Raw genomic sequence first — 15801 nt, forward strand, 5'->3', positions numbered from 1 at the left:
TACATTTATTTTACTCATTAGACAGTCCCTATTTTTTTTTTTACTACAGATAATCATTTTACTTACTGATAACTTTTTAAACCTGCCAGGTTTCGCTCAGGGCAAAAAAAAAAAAAAAAAAGAGTAAAATCTAGATGACGTCACTACTTACAACATTTGCGCACATGCGCAGTGTGACTATAGCCTGCTGTTAACATGGGAAGATACTTTGCCGGATTTTAGCTTGGTAACGTGCTCAGCTACTCTCAAGATCTAAACACATGGAACAACTTTACAACCAGCCTTAATTTTCACGGTCAAAACGCTGATTTTTTTTGACCCGCACAGCACACGTAGGTACGTTTCGTTTTTGTACTTGGTTGAAGTAACATTGGCCTAGCCATGCAGCTAATATATCATGGAAACTTGTTAGCTTGGTGGCTCATAACAGTAGTACAGTACTGTAGATTTATATGTTAGCGGATTTGTCGGGAGGATAGATGCCTGAACTTGTTCTGGAGTTCTGGGTAGTGTTAGGCAGTCATGTTTCTCTCTTTTTTTAATAGCTTCCAGGTTCACCTTGATGCAACATAGTTTATATTTAGTGTGGCTCACTGGCATGAGTATCAGGTGGACAGTACTATGGTGATATAAATTTTGTAGCTAGGAAAAAGCAAACAAAAATAAAATAGCAAATAGTGAGTAGAATAAAATAATTGAACTGATGAGAAATATTAGTAGATAAAGAGAGGGAGACTGACTGACTGAATGAATGAATGAATGGCTCATTACTGCACTTGAAGGTGAAAACAAGGTGCTAACAGGATAATTACCAACCAATATCCGTAAAATCAAGTGAAAGCAGCATCCCTAATTAATATAGTCACTGGGTGACAGTTAGTGGAGTTACCTCGTTAATAAGGATCATTGTATAACCCCAAAGTGTCTTAAATGAAGAAGGATCATCATCTCTTCTTACGACTTTTAAAATGACAAAAGATGCCATAATAACCTAATAAATGCAGTAAAAACACACACTAAATTACCCCTGTTTTAAAGTTTAAGCTTAGTATCTTAATTTTAGTTGATCTTCAATCCAAACTAGGGCTGCCACGATTTGTCGACTAGTCACGATTACGTCGACTATCAAAATCGTCAACGACTGATTTAATAGTCGACGTGTCGTTTGAAGCTTTGTAAGATCGCAAAAGACGCAGGAATAATAGCAGGATTTAAGAGTGTAATAACGAACTGAAACAGAAGATGGCAGCACAGCATGTACAAGGATGCCAGCTGCCGTTAAACCCCGAAGAAGAAGAAGCAGCAGCTGTGTCCCAGAATTCATAGCGCGGCCCAGCTTAGTTTCCAACAATGGCGGTAGCTAGTTAGTTTTAATATTACTCTTATTATTCTTTCTGGGTCACAAAATAAACGTTTAACATATTTTCAGGCGAGAATGTAGCTGTGTAAACCTCAAATATCTGCTCAGTTTATCAGGACACCACATATTTTCAAAAGCGCTCCGACGTTTTCGGAGACGTCTGTTACCCACTAGCTCGATAGCTAGCCGGGGGCTAGGTCACTAGCGCCGTGAGAACACCGGACTCCCGGCAAATTGTTTTCAAACCCACCGCCGTCTTTCGCGACTCAGGTTAAATATATATGAGTCACTTAGATAAATTAAAAATGTTATTGTTTGGCTTTTTTTTTAGTATTTTATTTGTTCCTGAGTAAATCGGTTTGTCTGAGATTAAAGTTATAGTTTTTACACAGCTGAATAAACGTCAAGCAGACAGCTGATTATCAGAAGTGTGAGATGCTGGAGAATATACTCCGGTGTCCTGTTATATTTTAGATAGCAAGGAGTTTATTAAACTTTACCGAAACAATCTGCAAATTTCATTAAAATTGAATAAACTATCATCTTGTCTTTATTTTTAGTTAGCACCTTAAAAGCTTAAAGCTGTAAGCTAATGATAGTTATATAAGAGCAGATGCTGCTGGTGCAATAAGCTTTAGTTTTACGTCCAGTGGATGATGATCTGATTAGTCGACTAATCGCATAAATAATCGGTGACTAGTCGACTATCAAAATAATCGTTTGTGGCAGCCCTAATCCAAACTCAAACTGGGCTTTTCTAAAGTAAGGATCACTGGCTCAGTTAATACTGCACGTGAAGTGTGTGCGTTTCCTTGATAGACCGGGTTTTTGCAGTAGTTTATCCTGGTTGAAGAGTTTAGCTCTCATTCGACCAGACAGACCTGTGTGCTGGCATTGGATTTGGATATATATTTGGATTTTATATTTTGGGAACAGTTTTGGTTCTGCTTATTTTTCATATTTTTTTTAAATTGTCATGCGACAGAGAGGTTGGTGTATCATGATCATTCTTTTTTTGTTCTTTTGTTTGTTAGTTTTTTGCTTATTGTGGCTTATTTATGTAAGATCTTTTTCAACATAGGGCGTAAAAGTCCTTGAGGGCTGTGACATTAGAGACCAGTTTCTGTTTGGGAGTTGTCTTGTATGTAGTGATAGGAAAAGCTGCATCTTGCAGATTAGATTCATTAATGTTCATTGGGCTAAGTTAACAAATGGCTGACTAAGCAATGTGAATTTTTACTACTCCAACAATTTTTTCTTTTTCAAAATTAATTTAGATGAAGAAAGTAAATCCAACTTTACAAGGTGTTCAAATTTTAATGTTTGACAGAACTGATGAAATAAGTTGACGTCTTTGCAAATGTCACACTGGTGACATTAATAAGTCATATTTATATTAAATGCAGAATCACGTGATTATGATTGAAATCAACTCACTACTGCTGGAAAGCTGATTTTCTTTCATCACCGTTTAAATGTGTAACTGAAAGAGTTACACAATCTATGATTCTAATCAAGGTCACGCTGGGACTAGTACAGCACACATCCACACCGGAATGTGAGGCGTAGGGCAGATAGCTTTATTTAGTTTACTTTTTTTGCTGTGTCTGTCCCTTTTTGCAAAGCTGCTTCTAGCAGTGAGCGTAATAATAAAGTTGTTGACGTGTAGCAGTCTGGTGTCACACATGACTGTCAATGCGCAAACTGAGATCTTGGCAATAAACAGTGGACCTGAGTGCGTCAGTGCAGGAAAAAAATAAGAAAACAAAAAGTATACACACACACACACACACGTGCACGTGGAAGTGACAGGACAGTTAACTGAAATTTCTCTTACTGCTGTTTATGTGGAGAAACAGAACCTTTGCTTTAAGACATGATGGCGTGAGATCAATTTTATGTTTAAAAACTTGTGCAATGAGTGATGGGAGAGGGGAGTCACATGGTCATTAAGCTCAGGACAATGCATGAGTGAGAGTGAGGGTGGTCTCTGTTAAGGGACTTGCTGTGCTTTTGTAAGTCCAGAAAGTGATCCCTATGTCAATAGCATGACTTTGGTCGTGAATTGTTTATTAGCAATTGCTTGTTCATATTTCATGGTTATGATAACTACACAATAATGCCACTCTGCATAGTTGCAAAGGTATTTGAAACCTTATTTTCAGTTTCTCCAGTTGTGGCTTCTGGCTTTGACCACAGGAGAGCACATGAGGCCGGAGAGGCTGAAAATGAAGAAAGTGTTTTGTGGCCCAGAAATCAGCAACTTAAATCCTGATGGTTAGATCTAGACAATTACAAGCTTCATTTAAAAAGTTCATTATGTATTTATTTATTTTTTGATTTCTTCATTCATTTTGTGCAGTTTCACAAAGGTGTGAAGAGGTGCAAAAACAAGTAAAAATAAAAATATGTAGCAGTCTGTCTCCAGCTGTATGGCATGTCAACAGGAACGAGAAGGATCGTGGACAGCTTGATGTGGAAATCTGATAATTTTTCCTCCCAGGGATACAATCATAAAAAAAAACTTGCTGCTCTAAATGAACTTTTTAAACAGAAAACAGGTGGAAACTAAAGGCTTGAGGTAAAAATTTGATCGTTTTAATAGCTTCAGTAGAAATGTCAAATCACATTGTCCAAATAAATACATTAAAAAATATTTTTGAATTTATTTAGTTTATGCATTCCCTTTTACGTTTTGTTTTGTTTCTTAGCTTTCTGCCACATCTTTAAGACTGTTAATTTAAATACTGCTGCTGAGGAAACATGTCGTCTTATAATGCGCATTAATCAGGTCACATGATCAGGTGAAAGAAGTGGCACTGGAAACTTTGGTGGTTGGAAAAGCTGCCGAATCTTCACCATCTGCTCCTTGTCACATGGTCCTGCTGTGTGTCATGTGCTTTCCGTGGCCCTTTGCTCCCTCTTTGTCAAACATCACGGTGTTATAAAAGTTATTTTGCAAGACTGAGGTTTCACATTTCATTCCTCAGTTTCCGTTACGAGCAGCACAGAGTGTGTGGTAGAAGTGAAACTTGGCTAACAGTGGTCAGCTCAGTGTTTCCTGTTAGACGATCCCATTAATGTAGTGTCCTTTGACTTGCTTTTAATGTTGCTTAGTCATTGTTATGACCTTCACCGTTCAGTGTTTTTCAATTTGTTTTCTTAAAGAGGAACAGAAATTGCTGCACAGTCATGTCTCGTGTTAAATAGTTTGTTCTTCCTTTTGAAAAATGTGTTTTGTTATAAAATTTTTCTTTACTCATGTTTTAATTCTCAGATTATGCAACTGTTGTCTTTTTGCAGGGAGGCTGATATTCATCCCTCATCTTCCCAGGGATCCCTCAGCCTGCCCTGATGAAGCCCAAGCAAGACGGAGACCTCCTGGAAGGTACACGTTTAAGATGACTGAAACATGACCCTTAAAATACAGACCCACTCAACATGTTGTCCAATATTAAACACTTTGGACATTTGGCTGTGGCTGGAGGCATATTCTAAGTCACAGGGAGCTTAATATTCAGATTATAATCAGCAAAAAATCTGAACGAGAATAAATCAGAAGAAGAATTGTAAATGACCCCGATTACTTCCTGGCTGACTACTTAATGCACACCTGTGGTGATATCTTGTCTTCCCAAAAAATAGCTTCCTCCCAGCTGAAATGATTCTCTGTGAAGAGATTTAAGAGCAGCACAACAAAACCTGAACAGACTGCAGATATTCATGTTCAGAAATCTGAACCAACAGGTGTCAAAAAACTGACAAGAAAGCAATTTAAGAAGTCAAATGCATTTTTCCGTGTAATCCCCACTCTGTATTATAATTACGCCAATTATGACCGGTAACATGAGCCAGTGAGTACACTGATAGCTGCTGTAACAGTGTTTTCCTTTACGACTTTAAATTATTTATCTTAAAAAGATAAACATGGTCCATCTTTTTAAAAGGCACACAGTGTGTTTACTGTGATAAACAGTAAAAACTCTGACGCTAATAAAACTTTGTCGCTAACTCAGATTCTTTGAAAAACTGTCTGTGCTTTTTTTCCCATGTGTGAGAAAGGGCGGGTTTTGTAATGTATTGACTTCCTCGAGCACATAGTGCGTGCGCCATATTTACTTCTCTCTCTGTGTGGGTCATTTTTAGAAAGGCGGGGTCACAGTGTCCTCGTAACAGCTCATGTCTAAAAAAAAAATGATGATAAAGGCAACGTCATATAAAAGCTAATACTTAGGCAACTGTGGACTTTAGGACCTTAGTGAGTTGGAGATGGAGGGGGCAAGACATGAAAAGTCCAAACTCAGTGAGTAGCAGTTCTCTGCATTTACATGCACTTTGGACAAACTATTATAGATCTGTTTCTTATTTTAATCTTGGAGTTGTTTTTTAGTTCTTTTGTTTTCTGGTGTTTTCATGTAGTTCTTTTCTTTTTTGCTGGAGTTTCTGAGGTTAACATGCAAACAATGTGGAGCTAATTACAGGTTACTGCTCAGCGAGTAAAGGCTTGTAATTTAAAGTCTTAGACCAAAGTGCTTGTGTTGCATGTAGATTAGAAGCAATGAGTTTTGTTTGCCTTTTTCCAGAGGGTGTACTTGTGCTGTTAGAAAGCCCCTGGATCCCAGACAAGTGTTAGATTGTGTGTCTCAAACGTTTTTCCAAGTGCAGTTAGACTGACAGAGTCAATATTTGATTATTTCAAGTATTTTAAGCAAGCTGCAAAACCTGCCAAAAAAACCCTTCCCTTAATTGTCAGAATTTTATGCTTTATGTGTGAATTAGTGAATTTAGCTGAGATTTTTTTCTATCATAGTGATTATGCCACATCCATAAATCAGAGTTTCACAATAACTATACAGAGTTTAAAACGGCGCTTACGTCCAGATATAATAATGCGTCGCACTGGCACACACTGGGTTCTGGCTTAATTTTTCTCAATGCGTAAAATATAGGGAGGAGAACATTTAAATCAAGCAAGTGTTCAGAAAACAGCGCAACCTTTTCAAATTAACTGCAAAATTAACCACGCCTATGACCGCCATTTGGGGATTGTGCTCACACGCTATTTTGCCCTCTTTAGTAAATCTGGCCCTCACAGTTGTTTTTTTTAACTACATCTCCATTGCTGCAATGTGTTTGGTCAACAGAAAACACGGGAGGATGTTGATAATGAATGAAAAGACATGTGTAACGCTACCTAAGGGTACTCTGTGTGATGACTAATGAGAGTCCCTCTGTTTGTCCTGCTGTGCTTTCATCAGAGGACTCCCCTCAGGAGAATGGAGTCCACACAAACCAGTACAGCTCCATCTCCCCTCCTGCTTCACCTGTGGCCCAGGATGAACCCTTCTCCACATACTTTGAAGAGAGGGTGCCCATTCCAGACAGTGAAAACCAGGTACCACTGCCATCACAAATAGTGTGTTTCATTTAGACACACAGGAAAAATATTTTATTTGTAAGTATATGTTTTGCATATTATTTGATTCAAAAGGAAAATTCTGTTTCTGTTCAGTTGTTCAGTTTCCGTAAGCTCTGGGCTTTCACTGGACCGGGGTTTTTGATGAGCATTGCTTATCTGGATCCGGGGAACATCGAATCAGACCTGCAGTCTGGAGCTGCAGCTGGCTTTAAGGTGAATGAAAACGTTAATCCACCCAGAAAAATAAACTGTGGGTGTAGTTTTGCAGGCAGTGGAGGTAGATTTAGGAAAATAACAACTATACTTCGAATGTTTCAGGATTCAATCCTTTCACTTTATATTTCAGGAAGTAATTCTGTCTTCAGATACTTTCAGATACTTTTTCTTTTAAAAATATTACTGCCTTTTTTCTTCTTCTTCTTTTTTTTTTTTTAAGAAACCAGGGTCATATTTTGTCTCTAGCTCAGTACTTCACTTGTATAATAAGCTGCATGATTGCTCTGTTGTCTGCATCTATGATAACTCCCTTTTATTAATAAATAAATAAATATGCTGTGTTGCAGATAAAATGCTAATTTGAAATCTTAGTTTTAACTCTTTACCCCTTGAAAACTGATTAGAAGTAACTCTCGAGGCTTTTTTAAATCTGATCTGAAGGGTTTATGTCATATTTCAGGCCTGCTTATAAAACAAAATGACTGGGTTTGCATCCGACGTGAGGGAGGGTGATCTCTGCCCTTGCAGCTAAATCTTTGTTCATTATTTATTGAAGTGTTCAATCTCGTCATTAAGGGTACAGGGGAGGTTGTCAAAGGTCATTTTTATGTTGGAAAGTCTTAATGCATCTCACTGTATTGAGCAAACATGAACTCATACAAGAAATCTAGGGGTCTGTGTAGATGTGGCCACATGTGCTGATTTCGTGCTTCGCCTTCTTCAGCTCCTATGGGTTCTCCTTGTATCCACTATCATCGGGCTGCTGTTGCAGAGGCTGGCTGCTCGCCTCGGGGTGGTCACAGGGATGCACCTGGCTGAAGTCTGCAACCGCCAGTATTCCACCGTGAGCACCCCCCTCCACCCTCAAGACACATCTGAGTCACATCTTTCTTGTCTTTCATTATTTATAATACATTCTATTTAATTTCAGGTTCCTCGCATCATCCTCTGGCTGATGGTGGAACTGGCCATTATTGGCTCAGACATGCAGGAGGTCATTGGCTGTGCCATAGCTCTCAACCTCCTTTCTGTGGGCAGGTAACGTCTTTGACACTTGTATTGGAAAAGTTTATATGATTTTGCAGATTTACAAAAAAGGATTCTTTCTCGCTCAGGATCCCACTGTGGGGAGGAGTTCTCATCACCATCACAGACACATTCGTGTTCCTCTTTTTAGACAAATATGGTATGTGATTTGTTGATGCAGATATGCAACTGATGCAACCAGATTGGAACCCAAGTGATTACATATGTTTATATCTCTGCAGGACTGAGGAAACTTGAAGCTTTCTTTGGCTTTCTGATCACTATAATGGCTCTTAGTTTTGGTTATGAGGTACGTTTTGGTCACCTGAAGCATTTGTCACCCAGTGTGTGGCTGCATCACAGGGTTGATTTTGTGTTTTCTCCCTGTAGTATGTGCTGGTAAAACCGGACCAGGGGGAGTTGCTGAAGGGTATGTTTGTACCCTACTGTGCCGGCTGTGGGCCTGTGCAGCTGGAGCAGGCAGTGGGAATTGTAGGTGCTGTCATCATGCCCCACAACATCTACCTGCATTCAGCCTTGGTCAAGGTTAGAAACATCAATGTACTGTTGTGTGTAGACTAAGAGAAATTAGATTTTCCTAAATGAATGTGAAAACTGTTTCATGAATAACCTTATGAGTGGGGAAAAAAACATTTTAAAGTAACGTTTTTAAGCTTATTGTTTTTTATCTCCCCTCCTTATTCAGTCTCGGGAAGTCGACCGCAAAAATAAAAAGGAAGTCAAGGAAGCCAACAAGTACTTCTTCATTGAGTCGGCTATCGCCCTCTTTGTCTCCTTCCTCATCAATGTGTTTGTCGTCGCAGTCTTTGCTCAGGCCTTCTACAGTAAATCCAACATGGACGTGGTGAGTGTCCATGGCGCCATACTGAGGACTGTTGAAAGCGTGTGTGGGTCATTTTGAGATACAGTAAATTATAAGTGAAACAGTGGTGATCAAGTTGTTGCTGACTGTGTTCCTGCAGAATGCAATGTGCAATAAAACTGGCAGCCCTCACACAGATCTCTTCCCTCTTAACAACAACACACTCGAAGTGGACATTTACAAAGGGGTAAGTCCACAGTCTGTAAGTCTCTGCAGTTCTGATGAGCAGGTTGCATAATGTCTCATTTTGGAGCTACTAAAATAATACAGAATAACATCAGAGTAGAAAGGGAAGGAGCATCTAGCAGTTTATGGCTTGATTATCTAATTTTTTTAATTAAAAAAACAAACAAATGTTTTCCCCTTGTGTGACATTAAGACAGTGTAAACATATCATAGAGGTATTTTCACAAAATGGCTCCTTGGGTGTTTAGGTGTGTTTCTAGAGTTGAATCAAAGTGTTTTTACTCTTTACTTTCCTATTAATAATATCTAAAAAGGCTAATTTACACATTGTGTGAGTACCAATTTATTTTACCATTCATCACTTTGAAATGGCTGTTTGTCCTAGATTAGACTTTACCCAGATGAACATGTATGTTGACACTTAACTTTGTGTGATACATGTGTTCAGGGGATCGTCCTGGGGTGTTTCTTTGGACCAGCAGCTCTCTACATCTGGGCTATCGGTATTCTGGCAGCTGGACAGAGCTCCACCATGACGGGCACGTACTCTGGACAGTTTGTGATGGAGGTAGGAACACATGTTGGCACAGTGTATTTTACTTAGATACCACTTTCCTCTGTTTAAAAAAGGAAACAGCTCTGCACTGATGTTTCTGCTTTCGTGTTTTTAAGGGTTTCCTGAACCTGCGGTGGTCTCGTTTTGCACGGGTGCTGCTGACCCGCTCCATCGCCATCACGCCTACACTGCTGGTCGCCATTTTCCAGGATGTTCACCATTTGACTGGGATGAATGACTTTCTGAATGTGCTGCAGAGCCTGCAGGTCAGCACGAGTATCTTCCCCTCAGTGCAGTTTGTACTGAAACATTTTTGATGGTCTTTTTGTGTTCTTGTTAAAAATATTCACTCTTCTCATCCTTCAGCTTCCATTTGCTTTGATCCCAATTCTGACCTTCACAAGTCTGAAATCCATAATGAACGACTTTGCTAACGGATTGTAAGTGAAATAAATGTTTTAATAGTTTTTATTCTCTTCTTTATTAAGTACAAACTGTATGCATTTTACTCATAACTGACAGGATAATTATCTCAAGAAGCAAGCTTTTCTTGGCCCTTCATGTAGTTGAAGTCTGTGTACGATCAATGAATTTAACACAAATGAAAACATTAGCAGCACAGTCCAAAGCATCTCTTCCCGTAGCCTCGGAGTTTAGGGAAATAATGATGGACTGAGGCCAAGGAACAACTGATTTAGCGAAGTCCATTGTTTGACCCTGTTTGGTCTTTATCCAAATATAAAACCAAGCAACACAAAGTCCGGACCCCCAACTGTATTCTCTGGATGTTTTACTCAGGTCAGCATAAAAGGACTGGACTGACTCAGGTGTAGACGTGGTGTCATGTGACATACAGTCGACTCTGCTCAGAGTTGTCATTGTGACTGTTTACTTATCTAATGCACAGACGGGTCATTTATTAAATCAACCATATATTTATATTTAAGCTGTCTAAAATGGAGTTGCGCAAAATAGGAATTTATGCAGCAGTGTGACTAACTAACAGAAGTGAGTCTGTGTGTTTCTGGGAAAAAAATGTGTTTCTGGTCAATTTGCAGTGTTAGGAAGTACCGGTATTTTGAGGACTCTGTTAGTTTAGAAAGCACAGGATTTCCCAATTGTCTAATCCAAAGTCTGTTTCCTCTAGGGGGTGGAAGATTTCGGGAGGTATCCTCATCCTGGGCGTTTGTGCAATCAACATATATTTTGTGATTGTTTATGTGACGGCCCTGAACAGCGTGGTGCTCTATGTTTTAGCTGCTCTCCTCTCTGTAGCCTATCTGGCCTTTGTGGCATACCTGGTGAGTTATGATTGCTGTTTCATGTCTAAATTGTTGTCTGTTGATGCCTGTAGTCTAATCTCATGTTGATAGGACTGCAGAGCATGTTTTCACACATCTTATTTTCTAATAACCAGAATTAGTCCTGGGTGGTATAACCAAAAGTCTGTCCATCCATCTATTTTCTGCCATTGATCTGGGTTCTGTTCATGGGAACCCAGATCGCCAGACCTCTCTCTCTCCAGCTCCTCTGAGTGAGACCGAGGTGTTTCAAAGCCAGCTGAGAGAAGTAATCTCTCCACTATGTCTCGGGTCTGCCCCATAATCTCGTCCCACATGCCCGAAAAGCATTACCCAGGAGGTATCCCCGTGAGATGTCCAAGCCCCCCTTCAATTGGCTTCTTTTGATGGGTGCCACAATCATTTCTTAAAAGATTTCTGCCTTTTTCATTTTGTATTACAGAATTATCTTAAATTTTATGCATTTCTTTTATTTTTATTTTTTACTGGTGTTTTTTTTTTTTTAGTAGGTTTACAGTGACATGCTTCTATTGGGATTATAGATCAGAAAACATTTGAATGTCATCAGAAAAATAAAGTAAAGAATGGTAAAAAAAAAAATCTATTTTAAAACACCGTGTGTGCCCACAGCACAGAAGCAACATGACAAGAAATGAAGCAAGATGAGTCTAAACTTCATAAAACCCTAAATTCCAAAAGTTGAGATCACAGTTGTTATACTGGCAAATACAATATTACACTAAATCTTTCTGGCTGTGTATTGATGGCTGGAAAAAGCAAGATAACCCACCCAGCAGTAATCAGAACATATCGGTAGCAAATGAATAATATTTTTTTCAAAAATTTGAATGCTTCACTTTCTAGACATTGAAAAGGTGCACACACACAAAGTCTGTAATGTCCTCTCGCTTCTTCCTCTTTGCAGGCTTGGCACTGTCTGGTTGCCCTGGGCGTCTCCTGCCTGGACTGTTGTAGCAGGGTAAGCAATCGGCCCGCTGTGCTCATAGAGGAGCAGTCAGAGTACGACTCCTAAAGCTGAACACGACTGTAACCAACAGCATGTCTCTTTACTCTGGGCGCCCCGTACACAGCCGGGACTCTTTAGGATCTTGAAAGCACATTTGACTTTTATTTTTTAAAGGGCTGGATATCTTGGGGTTTTTTTTAAGATATCTGTCTGGGAGCCTTTTTTTAGGCTCTCAGACATTCATATGACACCAGCACAGGATGTTATCTTCCAGCATTTGATACTTCAGCCAAGTAGAAATGTGATGATTTTTAAACTCTAATTTAACCTATGATTTGTCCTGCTCTTAATCACCCTAATCCTCCCAGTGTGAAGCCACACTGCACATTTTATGATTCCCACTCAGTCTACCTCAATATCCTTTATTTTATTTTTTTAATCTCAGAGTCAGCTCTCTTCAAGTGTGACTCATTAGCTTAAAAAACAAGTCTAATACTGCTAGATAATGTCTAAAAATAATATTATGACACATGAGAGTCAAATGTCCAATAGATATCCAGCCCTTATATTACAGGGGTTTTTTTTGTTTTCAGCATTCTTGTCTAGCATATCGAAGAATTTACAGTGGCATTTTTGAGCATCATGCACATCTTTCACTTGTTGCTTCTTGTGTTTGGAGTCCGAGCTTAGAGTGCACGTGTAGTTAATGCACAAGTCTGTAAAAATACATTTTAAATCAGAGCCAGAAAACAGAAATCTGACTTGAATGGAGGAAAGTCTGAAAGTCACCTTATCATTTCCAAAATTGGTGTGTGTCTGGCCCCTGAAAGCTGCTTTAATAATGTTTTTAATGCACAAATGATCGATGAAATTAATTCCTGAGTGCACATTAGTGACACAGGCAAGCAGGTGAAGCTTTGTGTGACTGCAGCATCATCCCCCGAGCCTCTGTTAGCGCCTCTGTAGTTTATGATGCCAGAGACTCAGGTTGAAGTGAGCCCATCAGTGAAATCATACTTGTGTTTTTAGCAGTGTGCAGAAGCGTCCTTTGCTTTCAAGCCTTTATTGCATGTGAAAAAATAATGATTTTGTGCATTCTTTTTTATTTTTGTTTGTTTTCTGCGATACCAAGTTAACCTCAGTACTATATTTGTTATTTTTTGTTGAACTTCAGGTATACAATAGTAAGATGTGTATAACTGATGGGGAAGGTGGATTTATGTGCATGTGCTCTAGTACAACACTGTAATCATTTAAAGTTGTTAGGACTGTGTTTGAGTAGCAGCCATGACAAAGGATGTTGTGTTTATGTATTAAAATCCATAACCACAAGTTTGTGTGTGCGGTACAGTGTGTAGAGCACACAAGTCATTTATGAACAAAGTTTAGAAATCTCACAGCTCATATTAAAATGCAGATTCACTCATGTGTATACATTATACAGTTTCCCAAGCTAATGACTCCACTCTGAGAACTCCTAATGTTTTACTGTGAAGTTAAGTAGTCACATGATAGCGTGATTATCAAGTGGGGAATAAAATAGTTTGTTTTTGTTGCCTTATTTATATTCTGTCCTGGCTTTGTTAGTCAGACCAGTTTGCAGGACAGTTGTATACCCTGTTTTTATAGAAAAACAACAGACACGTTTTTAATAAAGCAATAAAAGATTATTCAGGTGAGGAAAGGTGGATTTAATTTTTTTTTATAATTGTTTATGTTTCGGCTGTCACCATTTGTCAGTTCAGTTTCAGCTGTGACTGATGTTAGCCTTCACACAGCCCTCACTCAGCTGCTCTTTGTCCCGGTAGCATGCTCAATATCAGTAAAGTGACGATGATTAGACTGTGAATGAGTTTTAGCAGCCAACACTGACGAGCCTCTTCTTCCAGTTTTACAACAAAGAAGATTAAAATTGCTGTGACATTGCACAATATAATAAACTGTATTAAAGCTCCTGACTTGGCAATATCCAAGTAGCATGTACATACTGACCAATAAGATGAGAATACGATGAGCTGTGTGGGGCACTGTAAACACAGTAAAGGCCTCGAGTTTTTTTCAGATGTTTTTGTGTTAAAATTCTCTCTCTGGCATGGTGGTTCAACATTTCTGCTCTTGTATAAAGTTCTCAAAAGCTTTTCTAAGATTTCTAAAGCTGTTCTTGGACGTGATAGAAATATGTTTCAGGTGAACGTGAGTTTGTCTTATATAAATAACTTCTCTGGCAATAAAACAAACATGACAGACGAACATTTGAACTGTTACAGAGAAAACTGTGTCTACTCTCAAATTATATCATGTGGTTCTCTGGTCATTTCTGTTTTCTTCCCTCTTTTGGAGGTTGAATGAAAAGCTGTTATTTTTCTGCTGCTGGATGAAGCCGCTGTGTCTCCGAAATAAATTCACATTATGGATATAAGGACATTTGTTTGCGTCTTCTGTGTGAAAGTCCTAACATGGACTCAGGATTACTGTGTTTTTAACTTTTAAGTAGCTGAGTAAATGATAATCTTAAAGCCCATCTTTGTTTTTTAAAAGATAACTCTCCTCACTGTAAAACCCCAAACAGTAGAGTAAAGGTGTTAAACTGATGTGTTTAGAATAGTTAGCTAAATTACAAAAATCTTCATTTCTCCTTACTGGTGCTGTTTGAGGGTGTAGCACCTCCTAGTAGGCTATAGAAATGTTCTTTTTCAGGACTTTCCAGGATTAAATGAGGAAAGTCTGACCCAAGGTGAGCACATTTTAATGAATCTGCAGTCATAAAACAATCAATATCAAATCCTGAACTGATTTAACTCTATTAATCACCAATTACAGTGCATTGTTGATTGCAATGATTTAGTTTAAAACTCTGACATTTCATCCTGTTTGTAAGTAAAGAACCAACACCTGGCAATCCATATTCTCCAGATTTATGGTCGAACTAAAAAAGAGTGAATAATACGTATGTAGAGTAACATAAAAAGGATTTGGTAACACAGATGGTTTCCCGAGTCATCAGAAGAAGAGTGTGTGTGTGTGTGTGCGCGCGCTTAGTTTACTATATTTTTATTTAAGCCGATGCTGACTCTCCACTGATTTCTCTAAATGTTAACATATTTTAAGAGCTTACATTTTCTATGAAAACCAAAACAAGTTCTGGCAAAATCAAATAAAAATGCTTAACAATTAAATCATGCTCAGCTGATTTGTCTTCAGTGTGTGACTGTTCCTCTGAGTAATGAGAGCTCCATGTCCTCTTCTCTTCCAGATGCAGCTGGGTGTGTCGCGTCACACAGACATGTACTTACTGAACGATATGGACTCTAATGCATTGGTGGACAGATGAAGGACACTCAGAGCAGGTGCTTGACTGTGGTGTAGACACCGTTAGATGACCCGACTGAAGCGTGGGACCACTGAAACTCGGCTAGTATGTGTTAGTCTTCACCCCCTCGGTGCCTGAGGTGTTTTTAAAGTGTCCTTACAGAACGCCCACGGATGATCGTGACGTTTTCATTCACAAATATCTCCGGCAGCTTCGGCTCTTGCAGAAGAATAATGTTTAAGAAAGCAGTGTTTAATTAGAAGATGTGTTTAAACAGTTGCTGTGGCTGTAACTATATAAGGTTAGACGCTACAGCCATGAAGCAGACAAAATAAACTGACAGCGCGTGATGTTGAATTGCCCGAGTCGTAATTCAGAGAAATAGTGCGCTCGAGGCTGCACGCTATTCCACATGAAGGTGCTCGTGGTTTTTGTTTTAATTACCCGTTTAACTTGTTCCTGTTTTGCCTCACATGATCTTAAAAAGAGATCTCATTGGATCTTTTAGATATCCTCACATAGTCACAACAAGAAGGCAGAAAACCAATCACACTCGAGCGCTGTAGGGTTAATTTAT

General features: G+C 38.9%; 1 protein-coding gene across 5 annotated transcripts; it reads left to right on the plus strand.

The window, feature by feature from the left end:
* The first annotated feature begins 192 nt into the window (after window positions 1-192).
* LOC113022632 (natural resistance-associated macrophage protein 2-like) lies at window positions 193-15382 on the plus strand. 5 transcript variants are annotated; one of them, XM_026168237.2, is made up of 17 exons: window positions 193-336; window positions 4664-4748; window positions 6619-6755; window positions 6873-6992; window positions 7720-7839; window positions 7927-8033; window positions 8111-8181; window positions 8264-8331; window positions 8412-8567; window positions 8728-8886; window positions 9005-9091; window positions 9539-9658; window positions 9763-9912; window positions 10013-10086; window positions 10794-10947; window positions 11873-11926; window positions 15168-15382. In XM_026168237.2, exons 2-17 carry the CDS (start codon window positions 4715-4717, stop codon window positions 15243-15245), a joined length of 1689 nt encoding a protein of 562 aa, XP_026024022.1. In that variant the 5' UTR covers window positions 193-336; window positions 4664-4714; the 3' UTR covers window positions 15246-15382. The 5 variants fall into 5 exon arrangements, with proteins under 5 accessions (XP_026024022.1, XP_026024025.1, XP_026024023.1 ...); XM_026168238.2 differs by having other exon boundaries at window positions 195-332; XM_026168240.2 differs by lacking the exon at window positions 15168-15382 and having other exon boundaries at window positions 11873-13475.
* Window positions 15383-15801: the final 419 nt, after the last annotated feature.

This window comes from Astatotilapia calliptera, chromosome 5 (genome assembly GCF_964374335.1).
Source record: "Astatotilapia calliptera chromosome 5, fAstCal68.1, whole genome shotgun sequence".
Lineage (NCBI taxonomy): Eukaryota > Metazoa > Chordata > Actinopteri > Cichliformes > Cichlidae > Astatotilapia > Astatotilapia calliptera.